The sequence below is a fragment of the Phocoena sinus genome, chromosome 15 (assembly GCF_008692025.1).
Source record: "Phocoena sinus isolate mPhoSin1 chromosome 15, mPhoSin1.pri, whole genome shotgun sequence".
Lineage (NCBI taxonomy): Eukaryota > Metazoa > Chordata > Mammalia > Artiodactyla > Phocoenidae > Phocoena > Phocoena sinus.
In genome coordinates this window covers 24,339,384-24,361,242 of record NC_045777.1, presented here as the reverse complement: position 1 = coordinate 24,361,242, position 21,859 = coordinate 24,339,384, and the positions used below count along the sequence as shown (strand labels likewise).

The 21,859-nt window shown below is 39.8% G+C and overlaps 1 protein-coding gene across 5 annotated transcripts in view; it reads left to right on the top strand.

Moving 5' to 3' along the window:
- The window catches only part of ACSS2 (acyl-CoA synthetase short chain family member 2), a 50,673-nt gene that overhangs the window by 8,434 nt on the left and 20,380 nt on the right, over positions 1-21,859 (top strand). For 3 of the 5 annotated variants that reach the window (XM_032607083.1, XM_032607079.1, XM_032607080.1), the window contains exon 2: positions 785-980. The exons of 1 other annotated variant lie outside the window; for it this stretch is intronic. In XM_032607083.1, coding sequence (XP_032462974.1) covers positions 862-980 — 119 coding nt within the window. In that variant the 5' untranslated portion in view covers positions 785-861. Of the gene's footprint in view, positions 1-784; positions 981-7,036; positions 7,573-21,859 lie in introns of those variants that run through there. One more of the 5 variants, XM_032607084.1, reaches the window with a different exon arrangement.

Genomic DNA, 21,859 nt, shown 5'->3' with positions numbered 1-21,859 from the left:
CTGTTCTTTCTGTAATTCTCAGTGCTTCGGCCTAAGGGAGTTCCTCTTAACGCATACCCTTGGTTCTTTTCTGTCCCATATTAATGTCTTTCTTGGTGGGGGCGTGGAGAAAAACTCCTATTCATCTTTCAGATTTTAGCAACAATGTCTTCCTCAGGGCAGTTCAAATGGTGACTTAGTAAATGTATAACCTTGGGCAAATTATTTAACCTCTCTGAGCCTCGATTTTCAAATCAATAAAATAAGAATGAAAATAAGGCCTACCTCCTAGGGTTGTAGTAAGAACTAAATAAGATAATGCATTTAAGGAGCTTAAAGCAACATCTGGCACTTAGCAAGTAACACTTGGGCAAGTAGTAGTAGGAGAAAGAGATGCTCATTAAATAATTGCTGAGAGTGAATGAACAAATTAAGCCTCCTATGTCATGGAAGGCTCTGTGGGTAAAGGATTTCTTCCTTTCACTAATTAGTTCATTTAAAAAGTTACTGATTGACTACAGCGTACTAGGCATTGTGGCTACAATTTAAATAGACGGTGAAAAATGGAGTGGCAGTTTTGAGAAGGGAGGGAAGAAATTTGAGTCAAGATTCAGCCCATAGGAATAGAAGGTGGTTTAGGAGTGTGGTGGGTGTTAAGATTTGATAGGTAGAGGAGGGACCCAGGTGGTAGGTCCTAGAGTACAGGCAGAGTTATGACTTGGTCCTGTGCATAGACTGGTAAGCTATCTGAGGATAAATATGTCTGAGAAGCTAAGTGATGTCTGGGCTTCCTTTTCTGTTGCAGAGTTTTGGGGAGACATTGCCAAGGAATTTTACTGGAAGACCCCATGTCCTGGTCCATTCCTCCAGTACAACTTTGATATGACTAAAGGGAAAATCTTTATTGAGTGGATGAAAGGAGCAACTACCAACATCTGCTACAATGTACTGGATCGAATTGTCTACGAGAAAAAACTTGGCGATAAAGTTGCTTTTTACTGGTAAAAACATCTATTTTATAGCCTGTGGCAGATAAAAAGTCATCCTCACATTTATATAGTATTTTATAGTTCACAAAGTACCTTAAAAATCCATGAATTCATTTGATGCTTACAACAACCCAGAAGAATAAGCAAAGTATCATTAACTTAATGTCTCAGGTGAGGAAAAATACCTCAAGTAAGTTAATGACTTCCCTAAAATCACATAACTAGAATGTGACAGAATTGACATTCAAAGCCAAGTGTCCTGACTTCTAGTCTAGTGTTCTCAACTTGGAGAGGAACAAGGTGAGAGGGTAAATGGAAGCAAACAGTACTAAGTAGCTTTCTTTCTCATTCTTGCTTTGGGAGAAAAATGGATATTGGATTTTTCACTACCACTACCACTGTTATCATCATTACCTTTGATTGAGATATATGCCAGACACTGTGCTCAAGTGCTTAGCAAATATTATCATATTTGATGCTCACAGCAACTAAGAATACATTATTTTCCTCATTTTACATATGTGAAAACTGAAATTCTGAGATGTAGATAAATGACTTATCTGAAGTCATACAACTAGTAAGAAGCAGGGCTAAGATTCAAACCCCAGTAGCACAATTCCAGAGTTTATACTCTTAACCATGACACTATACTATCCTTTTAATTTCTTATACTAGCCTCCCAACTTAGCTTTGCAAAGTAGGTATTGTTTGCTCCATTTTATAGCTGAAGAAATGGAGCACACATCTGTGCTTCATAGTGAATAAGGTCATAGCATGAGTAACTGGTAGAGCCAGGATTCAAACCCGTCTCTCTGATTCCTTGCTTTTAACACTAGGCCACACTGCCTCCCCAACTGAAACTGAGACCCCCCCCTCCTCCTAGCAACATAGCTTAGAGGAGGTGTTACAAAACTGAACCTGATATAGGATCTTGAAGTTCCAGTTATTGGAGTGTTGCTTCTGCCACCAACCATGAGCACTTTGGAATTGATCTGTTTCTTTTTAAGTAAGCCAATAGGAGCACGTTGGTATTTCATGGAAGAATTAAATTGGTAGTCAGTAAAAATTTGCCCAGTTTGTGTGATATATTGAGAAAAGCCCTAACCTGAGAGATAGGAAACTCAGATTCTTATTCCAACTGTGCCATTCACTTGCTTTGTAACCCTAGGCAAGGCATTTAACTCTCTGAAAGTCAGTTTCCTCATTCATAAAATGGGGGTAATAATTCTACCCTTGTCTTTATCTCTAGATTGTTATGAGAATCAAATATGATATTGTAAAAGCATTTATTTGTTCATTGGAAAACAACATACAGATATGAGTGGTCTGTTATCACATTACCATTGTTCAGTTTGGGGTCACTTTGCCACTGAAAGTCATGGCCTATTATGCCTGTTGAGACTTTGTTTAGCTTCTGCCCTGGGACTTTATGCTTGAGCTCCAGCTGACACTTGGGCCCAGCTCCTAGGTTCCTTAGGGATCAAAAAACCTTTAAAGGTTTTCAGAGGAGATGCTTTTGTCTAAATTTGTTACCTGGTTTGAAATAATTCAGGTGCAAGATGAAAGACTGAAAAACACAGGCCAGAGTTGTCCAATCACTGGATATTGCTGCAGAATGCTGAGGCCCTTCTTTTAGTTCCCCTACCATACATACCTGAACAGAGCCTGTCTCCACATTTGTAAAATGAAAGGAGTAGATTAGATCACTGTTCTCCCAAGAATGCTCTAGGAACCACTCACTAACTACTAGACATATTAGCAGGGGCTTCTTGATTCATGAAACAAATGAGACTGAGAAGCACTACATAATAAATTACCTTTTTGGGATTCCCAATGTATATTAATATAGTAAAGACTCCAAGAAGTCCTACAGTAAAGACACCTGATTAATTTTAACATGGGATTTTTAAAGTTTATTTGAGCCCCAAACACATTTTGTAGCATGCTATTAACATCAAAAGAAGCAGTATTCCATGGAACACCAATTTGGGAAGCACTCGATTATATAGTCTCTACATTTACTTTCAGTGCAAAATTCTGTAACTCTATAACAAGACATTTTCACTCCATTTTTACATTGGTCACTCAACCAATAAGAATTTTTAAAGATATTGGGTACACAGCCCTATGTTATGTGTTATGGTACAAGGGTAAGAAGAGTGGAGACAAGTACCACACTGGCCATTATTATTCAATTCTCAAGCTACAAATAAATCACATTTGTTAAAAGAAAGTAAAGTGCAAACATGCGAGATACTTGGTTACTTCCCTTTTCTACCTCCATATTTTAAAAATAATATGCTTACACTGCTATTTCTTCATCTTTTTTTTTAGAAAGTATTGACTTCCTTTTATGATAGATGAGAATTCAGTTCTTGTGTACTCCTCCAGCTTCCTTCTCTTTTTTCCTCAATATAATTATACCTCTGTTTTTTAGTTGATTTAAAAATCAATGTTTATGTTAGAATAATCTATCACAGTTGCAGTTCCTTTTATGTAAAGATTTTTTTTTCACAGAAGTTAAAAATCGCCTGCCATCTTTCTTGCACTATTTGCCTTTATCATATACTCAATTTTTTTCAAACTATCATATAATTTATTCTCTGAAGTGCTGTTTTTCTCCTTTGTCCTTTGTCTTGGAGCCCACCTTCTTCCCGCTCTACTTTCTATTAATGCTTTTAAAGTGACATCTTTTCAGTGATTTGTTCCAGTTGATACACTTCTTATGGAGCCATAGTATGACTTTCTTTTCAACCTAGGCATTTAGATAGCTATAATGGCATTAGAAAACCACATTTGTAGGTCACTTCTTGTTTTAGGGCATATCTTATATACATACTGAAATAATCCACAAAGGAAATAGTGCTCTTAGGAAAGTACTCCAATAAGCCAAAATAGAACAATATTAAGGAAGAATTTGGCCTTTTACTTTTGGCTTGACACATTGTAAATACTCACGGAAGAACAGTATTTTTAGAATTTGAAGTGACTGTTTTAGAGTCCATCTAGGCCAGCTCTCTTTACAGATGGGTAGATTAAGGATCAGAGAAGCTAAGTGATTTGCTTAAGGGTGATAAACCTCCTTGGAGACAGTGCTGAGACTAATCTCCAGATATCCTCACTCCTAGTCAACTTCTCTTTTTACCATATGATACTACAGTGGACCCTTGAACAACTCGAGGGTTAGAAGTGCCAACACTTGCACAATCCAACCTGCATGTAATTTATAGCTGGCCCTCCATAGCCTCTGTATCCGAGGTTCCACATTTGTGGATTCAACCAACAGTGGATCATGTAGTACTGTAGTATTTACAATTGAAAAAAGTCTGCATATAAATGTATTCATGCATTTCAAACCCGTGTTGTTCAAGGGTCAATAGTACTTCGTTATTCTAGCTGTGCAGTACTTGGCTGTGACCAGTGAAAAGAGAAATTAGTCATATTAGTTAAATTAACTTTAAATTAATTTGCTTAAAAATGTAAAATAAATGGTGTCACCAGGTTTAAATGGCCCAGACCCTTTAATGAATGTAAAATAGATTTACATTCTATTGGGGAAGACCAGACAGGCCTACATGAAACAGCCTGAAAGCAATTATGGATCAAATTGCAAAGAGCCACTTTTACTAATAGTTCACAGAAGGGAGAAAGCATTGCAGGGAGGCAGTATAACATAAAATTAGGAGAATGTGTTTTGGTGTCAAACTAACCTAATTTGAGTTGTGTTTCTGCCACTAACTAGCTTTACGATTTTGCACAAGTTACATAACCTCTTTGAGCCTCAGTTTTCTCAACTGTGAAATGTAGGTAAAAATAGTTTTTATCTCATGGAGTTGTCAGCTGAACAGGATTGAAAAGGATAACAAACCCATGTGTCCAATTCCTGGCACATTGAAAGCACTCAAATATTAGCCGCCATTATTATTATATCGGGACAGTGAGATGACCAAGTCTGTCTAGAGTAAAGGGTTTATGTAGGGAACAATTTATTCATTCAATACTTATTAAGAACTTACTATGTACCAGGAAGTATTTTGAACAAACAGACAAACTCTCTGCCCTCGTGAAGGTTATATTCCAGCTTAAGGAGACAGACAATAAACAAACCAACCAATAAATATGTGACAGGTAGTGATAAGTGCTATAGAAAAATACAAAGCAGTTTAAGGAAAAAGGAATGGCAATGAAGAATAGGGATTGATAAGGGAAGCACTCTCTGATAAAGGTGACATTTGAGCAGAGATATGAAGGAAATGAAGAGTGTTATGCCCATAGCTGGCTTGGGAAAGGGAAATATTCCAGGTACATGGAGGAGCAAGTGCAAAGGTCCTGAGATGGGAGTGTTCTGCTACCTGGGGTATTTGAATACTAGCTAGGAAGTTAGTGTAGCTGAAGCAGTATTAGCTAGAAAAACAGAGTAGTAGGGAATGAGGTCAGCAGGACACTAGATTGTATAGAATCTTGAAAGACTTTTGGGTTTTATTCACAGTGAAATGGGGAACCACTGGACAATCTTGAGCATAGAAGTAAAAATGATTTGACTTATATTTAGAATTATGTTTAGAATCTGTCTTTGTGTTGAGAATAGACTGTAGAAGGGCAAGAATAGAAGCACGGAGATCAATTATGAGACTATTATAGAAATCCAGCTGAACAATGATGGTGATTTAGACTTTAGTAGTAGCTTGAAGGTGGTTAAAAGTGGTCAAAATCTGGATCTATTTTGAGTGAAGAGCCCATGGAATTTGCTGACTTGGATTGGATTTGAGGAGTGAGAGAGAGAGAGGAGTCAAGGTTATCTTCAGCAGTGGATGAGGTCCAGGAATGGGACATCTTGACTATTTTTGGAGACCTAGGAAAGATTTTATGCAGGGGAATGATGCAGTCACAGCTGGGTTTAAGAAGATTAATCTGGATTCATATGGAAGTGAGAGTGGAAAGTCAGAGAACTGAGAGTTTTGTTATTCAAGGTAGAGATGCCTGAACTGGGATATTGCTGGTGGGAATGGAATTGAACAATGAAATGTTAGAGTAATTTAGAGGAAAGAAACCAACATAGGTAACTGGGTGTGTAGATGGTGGGCACACAGACAGAGAAAGTGAGAGAGAAGAGTCAAGGGTCCCCTTAGTCTATATAACACTTTACCTCTTTCAGAGGCACACAGTCATCTGATCCAGAGGCTAAATTTGCCCTTAAGACTTTGGTTTTAACCTCTCTTGCACTTTCTTCCCCCTAACATGGCAGGTTCGTGGGGGTTTATGTGTGTACATGTGAGAAGGAAATCAGTAACAAAGTTATTAGAAAAGTAATTCAGGGAGAGAGAGTCGGTGAGGAATATTAGAGGTAGCTCAAGGAGTTAAAGGGGTACTGGCAAACAGTGGGAGATTGGGGGATTAAGTAAGCAGTGGGAGATTATGGGGAGTGGATGGAAAGAGTGGTTGATGGCTATTATTCTGGTGATTTATATGAGCTGCTCAGTCTCTAGGTTATTCCAGGAGAGGAACCCAATCTCCAAAGCCCAAAATATTTGGTATAGTCCATTCCTTCTACTTTTTGCTTTGGGTTGCCTATGGCTATCATTATCTCTATACCATCTCCCCCTTCAACCTCAGCTGAAATCACTGGAATATCTCTCCACAGGCTCTATTATTCAGTCCTTCCTTAGAAACTTCTGAGAAGCAGGCGACTTTAGGACAGAAGCTCTGCTCTCAGGATCCCTGTATGTTCCTGAGTATGAGTTCCAAAATATGATATTTAGAACTGTCCAGATCCTGGTGGGGTATGTGTGAGTGTGTGTATTTGAGGAGGTGGGGATGGTTGGGAAGGTGAGATAAGCCCATGGTCTGACAAGGAGAAGATTGTCAAGGTGACATGGAAAACCAGAGCCCTAGAGTGTGTTGTCTTAGCATTCATGTCCAAGGACTCTGTTAATTATCTAGGTCCATGTTCTGGAGTTCATTTCAGTGAACTAGATGATCACTAGTTGATCACTAGTTCAGTGAACTAGATGATCACTATGGGAAGGGAGGGACTTTTTTGTCCTCCATCTATATCTCCACTGGTTTCACAATAGTGTATTTACTTATTCAAATATACCATTTGACCCTTGAACAATGTGGGTTTGAACTGCATGGGTCCACTTATACGCAGATATTTTTCAACAGTAAATACTACAGTACTGCATGGTCTGTGGTTGGTTAAATCAGCAGATATGGAGGAATCAAGGATATGGAGAGGCAACTGTAAGTTATATGCAGATTAACCCCTATGTTGTTCTAGGGTCTACTATACTTGCTAAGGAAAAACACTCATTTGAGAAAGAAGATGGCCTCAGACCATTCTCTTCCCCTCTCTGGGCCTTCCCTTTGTGGGAGTGGTGGGAGATGAACTACTGATACTCTGCAAGGTCCCTTCCAACACTGACGTTTCAGGATTCTGTGATTGTTTCTGAAGAGGAAGTTGTTTTTAGAAGTTCTGTTGCAACCTGTAGTGACTCTATGGTGACTCAGTAGGCAGGCTGGGCTTCTGTTGAGATGATAAAAGAAGAGGAGGATTTTAGAAGGGATGAAGAAGCTGAGGAAGAGAATCTGATCCCCTTGTCTGGTAATATGAACACTTTAGCATAAATGCTTTAAACTAACGGGAGATATGTGGGGAAATAACTATTGCTGGGAACAGTCTTTCTCCACTTGAATCAGGCGGGCAGATTGTGGAGGAGGACTGGAGGATTTCATGTTTAAGGTGGATCTCTAATTTTCTTCTCTCACTTCCCCTGAGTTTCAGACTCTTGATGCCTTAAAGAGCCACTCCCTAAAGTGATAAAAATGAAACAAGTAGACTGTGCTGTCCAAGTCACTAGTCACTTTTTGGAAGTAGGTGGGAAATGAATAATAAATGTATTATAATAATAATAGTATATGTTATACATTAATATATGTACTAACATATCTAATAATAAGTGTGTAATAAATGGAGACTGTCTTGAGGCCTGACTCAGTGTCCTGAGCCATGTCAGCTACCTGAGTTTGTGTCTGGGCTGATTTCTTTTACCAGTGTATTAAGTAAATATTTAATGAGGAGAATGGCTTTAGATAATGACCTTTTTCTGAGCCTTCTTTATCTCACTGGTAAACTGTCTGGGGTGAACAGGATACTTGCTAAAGTTACTTCTGTCACTGACCTTCAGAATTTCTATCACAAATGTAGGGAACTGCAGTGGCAAGGCAGCTAGGGAAGGTTGGGGGAAGGGGAGGAACCCAGTACTGGCCTCTTGTCCTTTGAAGAGAGCAGGTAGTTAGGTGGGAGCATGGGTTCTTGCCTTAGGGAAGCCTCACATTTACAACAGTAAATACAGAAGGCTTGGAGCTGAAGATGGGCCTTCTCCCTTTTCCTGGATTTGGTGTGGGAGAGTTTGGTCACTGGTAATGATCCCTAGCGTCTGATACCTTGAACCTCTGTGAGAATTTGAGACTCTCACTCCCAGACCTTTGAGGTCCACTTCCTGTACAAACCAGGAGTTGTAGCCCCAGTATCTCCATCCCCAACAATTCTCATAAGTGATCATTCTGATTCTGGGACACTACCAAGACCACAGAGTTCACACAATACCTATCCCATTGTTAGGCAGCTCTTTTACAAAGTTCTTAGATATATTACCTCCGTATAACTTTATCTCCATTCTCTCCTCTTCCCTTGGTCTTAGTTCTCTGCTCTGCGGCCACATAGAATAATCCCATTCTTTTCTCCACAAGACATCCCTTCAGGTATTTGAGGGCAGTATCCCTTTGCCAGGCTGAATGTAGAATTATAGATATCTAAATCTAGAAGATGCCTTGAAGATCATCTAGTTCAGTAATTTTCAATTTTCTAAAAGCATTAGAATCCTTTTATTCAAATATAATATTATATGTATAGTGATTGACAGGATCTGGTCTATGCTTGGGTTTCAGTAACTACTCCCACAAATTGAGCAAATTGCCTCACCTTTTTAAACCTAAGTTTTCCCATGTGTAAAATGGGAACAATAATAGTTCCTAGGGACTTCCCTGGTGGTGCAATGGTTAAGAATCTGCCTGCCAATGCGGGGGACATGAGTTTGATCCCTGGTCAGGGAAGATCCCACATGCTGTGGAGCAGCTAAGCCTGTGCACCACAACTACTGAGCCTGTGAGCCACAACTGCTGAAGCCTGTGCACTGCAAATACTGAGCCCACCACCACAACTACTGAAGCCCGTGTGCTGCAACTACTGAAGCTTGCCTGCCTAGAGCCCATGCTCCTCAACAAGAGAAGCCACCGCATGAGAAGCCCGTGCACCCCAACAAAGAGTAGCCCCCTCTCGCCACAACTAGAGAAAGCCTGCATACAGCAACAAAGACCCAGCACAACCAAAAAAATAAAATAACGGTTCCTAGATTGGTGTGAGGAATAATTGGAATAATCTGTGTAAAGGGCTTAGTGCTTGGCAAACAGTATGTTAGCTATTTTTGTCATTATGCCAAAGCCTCATTCCTAAAACAGGAAAAAAGCAGAGCTGATCTGGTTGAAGCATAGATTGGAGGACCAGAGCTACATTCTGTTGGCTTCTTTACCTTGTCACTGTGGTCCCTGTGAGATATATGTGTGGAACCTCCATGGATTTGCAGAACTCAGTTTGAAAACCCCTGACCTAGTCAGTGCTCTTGTTTTATGGATGAGGTAGTCCTGAGTCCACATTCCCAGGTTCCTTGTATGATATAGTTTCTTGAACAACTCCTTCATCATGCATGTTGGTCTCCTGTATACATACTCTAGTTGGCCAATATCATTTATTAAGTACTCTACCTATGGTATGCCCTGGACAGGGAATTATTTACAATCTCCCATAATGCCTAAGAGTTTTCTACTTATTCTAATAATAAACTATGTCTCCTCTGTGTTGTACGTGTATAATTGTTCCCTTGTTCTTTTGAACCTAGGTATGGTTCACAAGAACACTTGGCAGATGAGGAGCTTAAGGCTCAGAGAGTGGAAGTGACTTTGCCAGGTCACATAGCAGTTGTAACTTGTTCTGGACAGAAGAACGCTTACATTCTTTGTTATAGACACTATGCTTCTACTTCACAGACTTAGCTTCTTTGACAATCTGTCACTTATCTAGCCAGTAGTTTACTTAGATGGTTTAGGGCTGGCTTTAGAAATGTTGACTACAATTTATAATGATAATTTATAAGGCTTAACACATTAAAGGGCAAACCTCAAAGAAATAACATCCTTTCCTTAGCTGAGATGTGTTCATTCATCCATTCATCAAACAATTTTTTTTAACTGAATATCTACTATATATAGTCTGCATACTACCTTGAGAATAGTGGGTGGGAGGCACAGGGCAATAGCAAGGGGACCAGTAAGGGGGCACTGACAACAGTTCAGATAAGATGATAATGGAGACAACAGTAGAAGCTGTGAAAAGTGGTCAGATTTTTTATTTCTATTTTTTTGGCCACACTGTGTGACTCATGGGATCTTAGTTCCCTGAGACACCAGGGATTGAACCTGGGCCCTTGTAAGTGAGAGCGTGGAGTCCTAACCACTGGACCACCAGGGAATTCCCCAGATTTTGGAATATTTTGAAGGCAGAGCCAATAGGATTTGCTGATGAACTTGATGTGGGGTATAAGAGAATGGAGTCAAGAAACAAAGGTTTTTTTGTCTGAGCACTGGAAAGATGGAATTTCCATTAGTTGAGTTGGAGAAGAAACTGGGAGGAGAAGTTTTGGGGGAGGATCAGAAATTTGTGTTTCATACACAGAGATGTAAAATTGCAATTGTGACAAGTGCTAGGTAGACAATGAAGAATTTCAAGTAGAGATGTGACATATCAGAGTTACATTTTGAAAAGATCACTCTCTTGATCATGTATATATTAGAAAAAACAAAAACCAAAACCCAGAAAGCCTACCTGAGGATCTGCAGGCAGAGGTCCCAACCATTGCTTTATGACCTTCAGCAAGTGATGACACCCTTCTGAGCCTCAGTTTTCTGACCTTTCAAATGGGGATAGCAAATCTTGTTTTGCCAATCTCAAAAAATTGCTACAAGGATTAGCTGAGACGAAAGACAACAAAACACACTGAAAAGATTTATTACTATGAGGTGGTGCTAATACTCATACATATTACACATGTCTAAGGGCACTGTTAGGCAGAAGGGTTCAAGACTGGCAGCCACATATGACTTTTCTATACTTTACAAAATGTCCTTCTTTCCTCTAATGAACTTAACTTCTTTTCTCAAACTTGGCTCAAAATCCACCATTTCTAGGAAGTGTTTCATAATTGACCACGCTTAAGTTATTTCTTTTGCATTCCTTTGGTGATTTCCTACTCCTGCATTTTCTTGTTCTTGATTGCTCTTTCCCAATATTGGCCTGATGTGGTGGGTGGTTTAGATCTCTCCAATTAAAGATTTTAAGTTTATGAGAGTAAGGACTAGCCTCTCATTCCCTTACTTTCCTAATTTGGCAAGCAGTAGGCACTGATCATTGGATGGCCACTCTGGCAAAGATTGTCCATTTCCAGTCCTCTGTGGATTGGGAGTTTAGTAGGTAAAATGTTTTGAGGTGGAGGAAGAGCCTTTAGTCTAGGAACCTCTCTGACTTTTCCTGACCTACAGAATAAAATTTAAACTAAGCATTTGCGGCCCTATATATATGAGCCCTCTCTAGTCTATATTTTGAATCTTTAAAGTTTTGAAACATTCTTAAATTTATAGAAAAGTTACAAGTATAGCTCTTCCTCAGTTACTGGGGTCTGTGCTTAGGTAGAGACAGGAGAGTGGAGCTGACATGCCAGTGGCCTGGTGCTGCGTCTGTAGCAAAGTGTGTGTGACCCCCCTGAGACCTTTTAAATCCCACTTCAACCAAGAGCTGAAGCTAATCAGCGAATATGGGCTCTGAAGAAACATGAGGTCTGGAGGGTCAACTTTACTCTGCCCAAGAGCCGCTACTGAACGCCTCTATTTGAAAGCAACACCCCGCTGCAGGTGCTGTACGAGGTGATTACCTGGGTCTGAAAATCAAGGATTTTTTGGAGAGGTCTTCAAGCTTGCCTTGGCCAAGTGTATTCACCATGCCTGAGTGCTGATCTGCCAGCACCATATCAGGGTTTGTAAGCAGGTAGTGAACATGAGTCCTTTATTGTCTGCCAGGACTCCCAGAAGGACTTCTGTCTTTTCCCTCTTCTCGCCTTACCGTGAGGCCTCACAAAGAGGAAGAAATGCCAAGAAGGGCCAGGGTGGGGCTGGAGCTGGCAATAATGAGCAAGTTTAAGCTCCTCTATCCCCTCCGACTGGTGGGTTGTCTAATTTTCTAGTCAGATAATAAAACAGTATCAACACTTAAAGATGCAAGTACAATACAAATAACTTTTTTCTTGAACCATTTGAGAGTAAGATGCAGACCCTGAATAGTGTGTATTTCCAACAAGGACTTTCTCCTATATAACCATAATACAACTATCAAAATCAGGAAATCAACACTAATACACCACTACTATCTAATCCTCAGACTCCACTCCACTGAAGTTTTACCAGTTGTCCTAATAATGTCCTTAATGGCAGAAGGATCCAGTTCACAATTACACATGACATGTGGTTGTCATGTCTTTTTAGTCTTTTTTTTTTCTTTTTAGTCTTCAATCTAGAATAGCCCCTTAGTCTTTTCTTGATTTTCATGGCCTTGACATTCTATCTTTTCAATCTTTTTTTAAAATAATTTTTAATATAATTTTTTAAAAATTAATTTTATTTTTGTGTTGGGTCTTTGTTGCTGTGCGCGGGCTTTCTCTAGTTGCAGCGAGTGGGGGCTTCTCTTCGTTGCAGTGCGCGGGCTTCTCATTGCGATGGCTTCTCTTTGTTGTAGAGCACGGGCTCTAGGCACACGGGCTTCAGTAGTTGTGGCACGCGGGCTCAGTAGTTGTGGCTTGCGGGCTCTATAGAGCACAGGCTCAGCAGTTGTGGGGCACGGGCTTAGTTGCTCTGCGGCATGTGGGATCTTCCTGGGCTAGGGCTCAAACCCGTGTCCCCTGCATTGGCAGGTGGATACTTAACCACTGCGCCACTGGGGAAGTCTGAGATTTTTAAAAATTTAATGAATTTTTCAGCAGAGACCCCCAAAGAGTTGCCAATTTAAAATTTTATGAAGTAAGGATATTTTTCAAACCGCAAATATCAACTTATGTCACTATCACTCAATTAAAAATAACTTAACTGCATGAGAATATACATAGCAAAAAGTATAGTCCTTTATATCAAATAAATTTAGCTTTATGAAAAAACACAACTGATAGATGAAAATACTAGTATTTAGGATTGTCACTGGCCTGTAGACTGGCCTGTGTTTTCCCACTTCTGCATCTAAGCCACCCTTGTTCCTTTCTTCCTGAATTGGTCTCTTCCTTTTCTGGGCCAATCTAAACCTTGCTTATTCTTTAAGAACCATTTGAAATGCCATCTTCTTCGTGAAGCTTTTCCCGATTCTCCCTTTCCGACTCTCTTTCTTGCTCTCAGGCAGAATGAATAATAAAATCCAGACTTAGAAAGCACATTTAATGAAATATTCCACTCATTTACAGTTGAGGCAACTGAGACCCAGAGAAGTGAAGTAATTTGCAAAAGCTCTCACACTGTGAAAGGTAGTGAAGCTTGACCTAAATATATAGTTTTCCTGACTCCTAATCCAGAGCTCTTTCCCTGTCTACTTTTTTCCCTATTTGTTTCCCTGTCATTGTAGCATTCTTGCCCAGGAATGAGAGAGCTTTAGCTGGGATGTAAGGCTTTGAGAACAGCTCTCATCTAGTGTTCTAAGGTCTGATCTATTTATTAAAAGCCTTATGGTTTTACTGGAGAATCATTATTTATTTATTTGCCCTGGAATACATAACATAGAGTTGTCCTTGCAGGAAACGTTTCTGTATCATATCAACACATGCATTTCTGATTGATTTTTAAAATTGAATTGTATACTTTATATTTTTTAAATTAATTAATTAATTAATTTTTACTTTTGGATGTTTTGGGTCTTTGTTGCTGCACGCAGGCTTTCTCTAGTTGCGGCAAGCAGGGGCTACTCTTCATTGCGGTGCGGGGGCTTCTCATTGTGGTTACTTCTCGTTGTGGAGCACGGGCTCTAGGCACACGGGCTTCAGTAGTTGTGGCACACGGCTCAGTAGTTGTGGCTCGCGGGCTTAGTTGCTCCGCGGCATGTGGGATCTTCCTGGACCAGGGCTTGAACCCATTTCCCCTGCATTGGCAGGCGGATTCTTAACCACTGCGTCACCAGGGAAGTCCTCTGACTGATTTTTGATGAGAGGCTTATTTTTGAAACCAGTGTTTGTTTCTTTTTTGACCTTTTTTTTTTTTTTTTTTTTTTGTGGTACACGGGCCTCTCACTGTTGTGGCCTCTCCCGTTGCGGAGCACAGGCTCTGGACGTGCAGGCTCAGCTGCCATGGCTCACGGGCCCAGCCGCTCTGCCGCACGTGGGATCTTCCTGGACTGGGGCACGAACCCGTGTCCCCTGCATCGGCAGGCGGACTCTCAACCACTGCGCCACCAGGGAAGCCCGCCCTGACCATATTTTAATACATGGAAATCTATCCAAATGAGCAGTCAGACAGGCCTCTTGTTGAACTTTAGTTTCAGCTACTCTTGAGGATTACTGTCTTATCTTTTTTATTCTTCTTATTATTATTGAGGCATAGTTGACTTATGTTAGTTTCAAGTGTTCAAACTACAATATTGTAGTTTGATATTTTTATGGATTATACTCCAAATAAAGTTATTAAAATATTGACTGTATTCCCTGTGCTGAACATTACATCCTTGTACCTTATTTATTTTATATCTAGTAGTTTGTACCTCTTAATCCCCTTCACATATTTTGCTCCTCTCCTCACCCCTTTCCCCCCAAGGTAACACTAGTTTGTTCTCTGCATGTGTGAGTCTGTTTCTGTTTTGTCTTATATGACATCCAAACTGACAGAAACCTAAGTTTTTTGTATGGACAGCTGTGCTCCACAGACAATCCACTAGCTTCTAGCAGCAGAGTTGTTGTTGTTGTTAGATTCTTTTTTCCTTTGACTTTTATTGTTTTAGGTCTTACATTTAGGTCCTTGATCCATTTTGAGTTAATTTTCATATATGCCAGGTAAATGCAACTTATGGTCAGGTAAGGGTTCAACTTATGGATAGTCATGCTCCATGGACAATCCATTAGCTTCTAACAGCAGGTTTTAAAAAAATTAATTTTGTAGATATTTATAGAAATTTGTCAGGCACTGTACAAAGTACAAAGAATGTAGCAATAAACATGAGAAATCTGGTCCTTGTCCTCACGGAGCTCACAACCTGATGGGGGCAAGATTTTTACTTGTGAGCCAGAATTTTATTTAGGAAGGAAATGTTGCGGATAATGTGTTTTTCCTTATTTCCAGGGGGAGTGGGGAATGTCTCTAGGAGCAAATGGGTGTACAAGTGCTCCTGTGACACTTGAGCATTGATTGCCAAGGATTGTGAATATAGACATATGTGGGTTTCCTTGCCTGAGGTTTTGGATCTTTCAAAATCTTCAGAATACTGAAGAGGTCTTGGTGGGTATGATCTTGACCATAGGCTAAAGCTCAAAGTGGATGGGAGTCTTCTCAGCTTCTTTACAGTACTCCTGGAGATTCTTAGGAGAGAGGCTTCTCCGTGTTCATTTAGGTATAATCCAAATTGGTATAGTGGAACAAACACTAGCCTGGAAGTCAGAAACCTGGAACCTAGTTACAGATTTCTCCTGAATTCTCCTTGTGTGGCCTTGGCAATCGTGTCCTCTGGATTTCTTGTATCTTTAAAACAGGGATAATAATACATGTTCTACCTACTGCAAAAGTAGCTGTGAAGATCAGGTGAGGGAACTGTACTCGTGTAATGAATTAGCTGGATTCTTATTTGATGTACACAAAAACCGGCGAGGCAGGCATACAGGTTTCGTTATTTTTATTTATTTGTTATCTACCTCAGCTAAGTTTGTTCTTTTTTTTTTTCCCAAGTATAATCTCATTTCTCTGAAACTGACTTTTAAGACCCATTCTCCTGCCTCTGAAAGGAAGAAATGATAATCAAGGAGTCTAAGATACATTAGTGATTATCCCCCTCTTCTTGACTCCTTCCTCCCATCTCATACTTTACAGAGAAGAAAACAGAGGCTCAGAAAAGAGGGGAAATTTTGTGCAAATTCATACATTGAATTAGGGGTAAACAATAATCTAGGTCTGGTGACTCCAAATAATTACCTGAGGATCTTGTTAATAATCCAGATCCCTGGACCCCACCCAGCCTATTGAATCAGAATTTTCAGAGGGTAAGACTTCTGACTTGTATTTTTAAAACCTCCTCAGATGTTTCTGATGTGGTGGGCAGTGGCAGGGTGTCTTTGAAAAATAATTAGTTAGATTAGTAATCTAATGCCTAAAAGAATTTTGAAAAATTATGTAGCTCTTCACACATTTTAAAGTTCACATTTAAACATTTTATTGTAATATTAAATAATTGCAAAGAATTTAATTTCCAATGTGTTTTTTATTGTATACATGTATATATTTTATATATCTTTTTCAAAATCTTGAAACTGCAAATTTAGCTCATATAATTTATAGAAAATGTTTATCATATTACCTAATTTGAACAGCCAGTTCTCACTGTCAACATAGCCAAATCAGATTTACTTTGTTAGAAAATGCCTAACTTCTTTTTCAGTTAAAGCAGTTATGCTAATATATGACCTGTGATAACTATTTAACTTCTGAATTATAATTCTAGGAGAAATAAGGCAAGTAGACTTGCCATGAGTTTGTCAATTAAGGTGTTACTCCTTTCAATATTGATTTCTTATGGAAGCTCTCTGATTTGCTTTCTTGGGGCTCTCCCTCTGAAGTTATGCGTTTTCAAACTGCCCCTTTGTTTGGCACTCTGGAGGGTTTTTTTTAACCTCAGCATTGTATAGGCATAATAAGGTTTGGGATAAGAGAGAGAGATGGCATTTTTTTATAAAGTGGGAGAAAGAAAGTGGGAAAGGAGAGCCAACTTAGATCAATGTTAGGAAAGATTACATATGAAAGTTGAGTCTCTGGACACTTATTCTCTTAAAACTTTTCCTGCTCAGGTACATACAGGAATAGAGTACTCTAGCTTGAAAACTACTGACTTAAACTATGATATCTACCTAAATAACAAAGAACCATTGAAGTGAATATTTTTGCATGTGTCTGTTATACTTGAGAGACTTGATGTACATGTAGTATGTTGTTCCTGGCTGTTCTTCCCACTTTCTTTTTCTAACCCAGGCATATTCCTGTTTAAGGCAGCATTCCAAGTGCTATGATAATAAAGGAGCTAAGAGAGCTGCCCTCATTCACTTGTTTTGAGGAAGGCTAGCATAGTTGTTCCATCCAGGAACAACTGGATAGTAGGAATGAATGTGTATGATTTCCCTCCTGTAAGCAGGCATGTAGGCAGTGGGAAAAGGGTTAACTTCTATACTGGCCCAGGTCTGCCTTCTCAACAGAGAAGACATATGGAATCCAACTGTCACCAAAGCCACTTTGGGCAGGGCGAACAGGCACAAGGTCTCTGGAGCAAAGCCTGAAAATAGCTGGCAGGAGAACAGGGTGTAATTATAGCTCAAACTGCGAAGCATGTGTCTCACAACCTGAACTGCATATCCAAGGGCTTCTTCCAGTCTCTTCCATGGCATAGAGTCCAGAACTGAGCCCACTGTGGGGGCTCAAGAAACTCTTCTTGATATGTTTCCAAATCCCATTCCATAAGTTTTAAATATTTTTCCTCTATGTCTGTTTCCCGCTGCCTGTTTAGCATCTGTCTTCTTCATTTGTATCCTCTATTATCCCCTCTTTCCTTCCATGTTTTCTCACTCTGATCAGCCTAGATCTGGCTGATCATGTGAGCAGAGTTTATTTGTTCATATTTTTATCCATTCATTTCACAATTATGTATTAAGTGCCCACTGCGTGTCAAACTTTGTTTGCTAGGCACTGAGGAGGAAACAGATAAAACGATGTCCTGCCTGCCTTTAGGAACTCACAATCCAGTGAGGGAAACAGGTGTATACATATGACTATAATGTTAAAAATAAAACAAATAAGTCGCAAGTCTTTAGGCAAATAGAAAGAGACAGTATGAATGAATGAACAGTATGAATGAATGAATGAATAGTGCTAAGGTACAATCTTTCAGGAAAGGAAGATTTGTATAGATGTCTGCTTTATTCCCCAAATTAATCTGTGTGCTTTTTGCAGTTCTAATCAAAACCACAGTAAGTTCAAAAATTTTTCAGATATAATTCATAGCATATAGTTTACCCATTTAAAGTACAATTCAGTGACTTTTGGCATATTCAAAGAGTTGTGTAACCATCATCACAATCAATTTTAGAACATTTTCACCACTGCAAAAAGAAACCCCATACTCATTAACAATCACTCTTCATTTTCTTCCAACTTTCCTTGCCTCAGCCCTAGGCAACCACTAATCTACTTTTTGTCTCTATGGCTTTCGCTCTTCTGCACATTTCACATGAATAGAATCATACAGTATGTGGTCTTTTGTGTCTAGCTTCTTTCACTTAGTATAATCTTGTCAAGGTTCATCCATGTTGTAGCATGTATCGGTACTTCATTACTTTTTATGCAGAATAATACTCCATTGTATGGACATACCATATTTTATTTATCCATTCTTTAGTTGTATATTTGGATTGTTTTCACTTTTTGATATCTTGAATAATGCTGCTACGAACTTTGTGAACAAGGTTTTGTATGGATGTATGTTTTCAGTTCTCTTGGGTGATCATAGCTATACTAAAATCCACATTTGGTGCACTTTAACCCCACAGTTCTCAGGACTCCTACACTTTGATTTTCTTCTTTATGCTAATTCTGGTTTTGGAAACAACATTGCCCTTTTGGAGGCCATGTCATTTAGCAGGAGAATGCCCTGAACTAGAGACATATAGACTCTAGAGCTAGCCATGGGTGACTGTTAATATTTAAAATAGATTAAATTAAATTAAAATTCAGTTCCTCCACCACATTTCAAGTGTTCAATAGCTATATGTGGCTTGTGGCTACCATATTGGATAGCTCTGCTTTAGAATAATGCTGCTACTAATGTGCTAAGTAACCTCGAGGCCATCACTTCCCATCTGTGCATTAGGTTTCTCATCTGTAAATAAGGGTGGTGAACATCAAAAGCCCTATCCTTCTCTGCTATTCTAAGTGATTTAGGATTCAGTCTTTGGTGTTTGCCTCCTCCCACCTCCTCCTCCAGCCTTTTTCCCTGTTCAGCCAGGAGTACCCAGAGGGAACATTAAGCTGCTAATTGGTCAAGCTATGTTGCTCCCACTCCCTGCTCCCTTGGTGAAAGGGAAAGTGACTTGAGGGTATACTTATATCTAAGTGCTTCACATTTGTGCAGTGCTTTATGGATCATAGAACACATTATTTCTTAATTTTACAGAATCAAAGAATCTCAAAGTTGGAAGGGCCTTAAAGGTCATCTCAAACTTCACTGAACATGAATCACATGGTTGCTTATAAAATGAAAATTCCAAGGACCTCCCTCCCTCAGGAATGATCCAGTAGATGTCAGGGTTTCCCTGGTCCAACCTGCACACTCCTATGCTTCTGGACAGCTCTGACATTTAAAAAGGCTTTCCTTATATTGAACTCTCCCAATTGACATAGCTCTTCCATTTATAATTACAAAATGCTAGTCTGCTTCTTTCCCATAATTATCCTTCAGGTTCATTCATTCATTCAGCAAGTATTTATTGAGCATCTACTATATACAGGGTTCCTTGCAGGGTACGGGGGATTCAGCAGTGAACAAGACTAACATGGTCTCTGCCTTCAGGAAGCTTACAGTCTAGTAGGGGAGACAGACAGTTAGCAAAAAAAAAAGTAAATAAGTAAATAAAATAATTACAGCTTGAGAAAAATGCTACAAAAAAAATATACAGTTTTGTGATGAAGAATAACAGGAAGGACTAATGCTACTTGGGGTGGTCATGGAAAGCCTCACTAGGAAGTGACAGTTAAACTGAGATCTGAAACATGAGGTAGAGAAAACCATTCAAAGAGTTCAAGAAAGATAGGAAAAGAACATGGCATGTTCTGTCGGTCAGAAGGCTAATGTGTTTGGAGTCTATTAAGCAGAATGGGACAATGACATAAGATGAGTTGGAGAAGATACAAGACATAGTAAAGTTTGGATTTTCTTCTACATGCAATGGAAGACACTAAAGAGTTTTAAGCAGGAGGTGCTGTAGTCTGGTTTGTGTCTATAATAGGTCATTTTGCTTTATGTATGGATTGGAAGGGGGCAAGAGTGAAGTGGAAGACCAGTTTGGGGCCATTGTGGTCATCCAGGCAAGAGATGAAGGTGGCTTCTGCTAGGGTGGAGGCAACAGAGATACAGATATTTGAGACTTACTATCATGCCTCTCAGTATCTTCTCACCTCCAGGCTAAACAGATCAGTCCAGTCTTCCTCTTTTTTTTTTTTAAACATCTTTATTGGGGTATAATTGCTTTACAATGGTGTGTTAGTTTCTGCTTTATAACAAAGTGAATCAGTTATACAGACACATATGTTCCCATATATCTTCCCTCTTGCATCTCCCTCCCTCCCACTCTCCCTATCCCACCCCTCCAGGCTGTCACAAAGCACCGAGCTAATATCCCTGTGCCTTGCGGCTGCTTCCCCCTAGCTATCTACCTTACTACGTTTGTTAGTGTGTATATGTCCATGACTCTCTCTCGCCCTGTCAAAGCTCACCCTTCCCCCTCCCCATATCCTCAAGTCCGTTCTCCAGTAGGTCTGCGTCTTTATTCCTGTCTTACCCCTAGGTTCTTCATGACATTTTTTTCCCCTTAAATTCCATATATATGTGTTAGCATACGATATTTGTCTTTTTCTTTCTGCAGTCTTCCTCTTATAACAAGTTTGACTACTCTCATCGGGATGTTTCTCCTCTGGAAGACCTAACCCACTAGGTTAGATCCTGCCTTCTGATGCTTCTGTGAAGAACCCAGTTTTCCCCACCTATTTTTTTCCTCAGCTCTTTCCTCCTATCTTGTGCCTTACTTTTCTGCTAGTCTAGGGAACTAAAATCTCCAATCTAATGACTATCCTTCTCATATTAAGAGGAGAGCTCTAGTCTTCCCTGTCATTAATCAATTATAAGTTTTTCAATGATTTGACCACGAACCTTAAGTACTTACTGTGCCTACTGCGCTCAGAGGAGACAGAAATGAAGACATGATCCCTGCCCTCCAAGAACCCAGGGTATAAGGGGAAAGATAAGGCCCCAATAAATGCAATACAAGGTAAACCAACAGATCACAAGGAAAGTGAGATAAAGGGACTTGGAAGGAAGAAAGAACTTTCAGCTTTGAGGTAGGTGGGGGAAAAGAGAAACTAGGGAAGACTTCGTGGAAGATGTTACCTTGGAGCACCTGGGGCTGCGGGGTGGACAAGAAGTGCCCTTTTATATGGAGTGGTCAAGGATGACCTCACTGACAAGCCAACATTTGAGCAATAACTCAAAAATAGGGAATAAGTCATGTGGCTATCTGGGGGAAGAATGCTCAAGTAGAGGGCAAAAGTTCTGAGGCAAAGTGTGCTTGGTGTTCTTGCCAAACAGTGTGGAGGCTGTGTGGCTGGAATAGAGAGAGAGGGAGAGGAAGAGAGAATGGGAGTACTTGAGGACAGAGGTAATGAGGGAATAGACCATGTAGGAACTAGCAGGCCAGTGTGAGGACTTGCATTTTGAGCACAGGAATGACATGATCTGA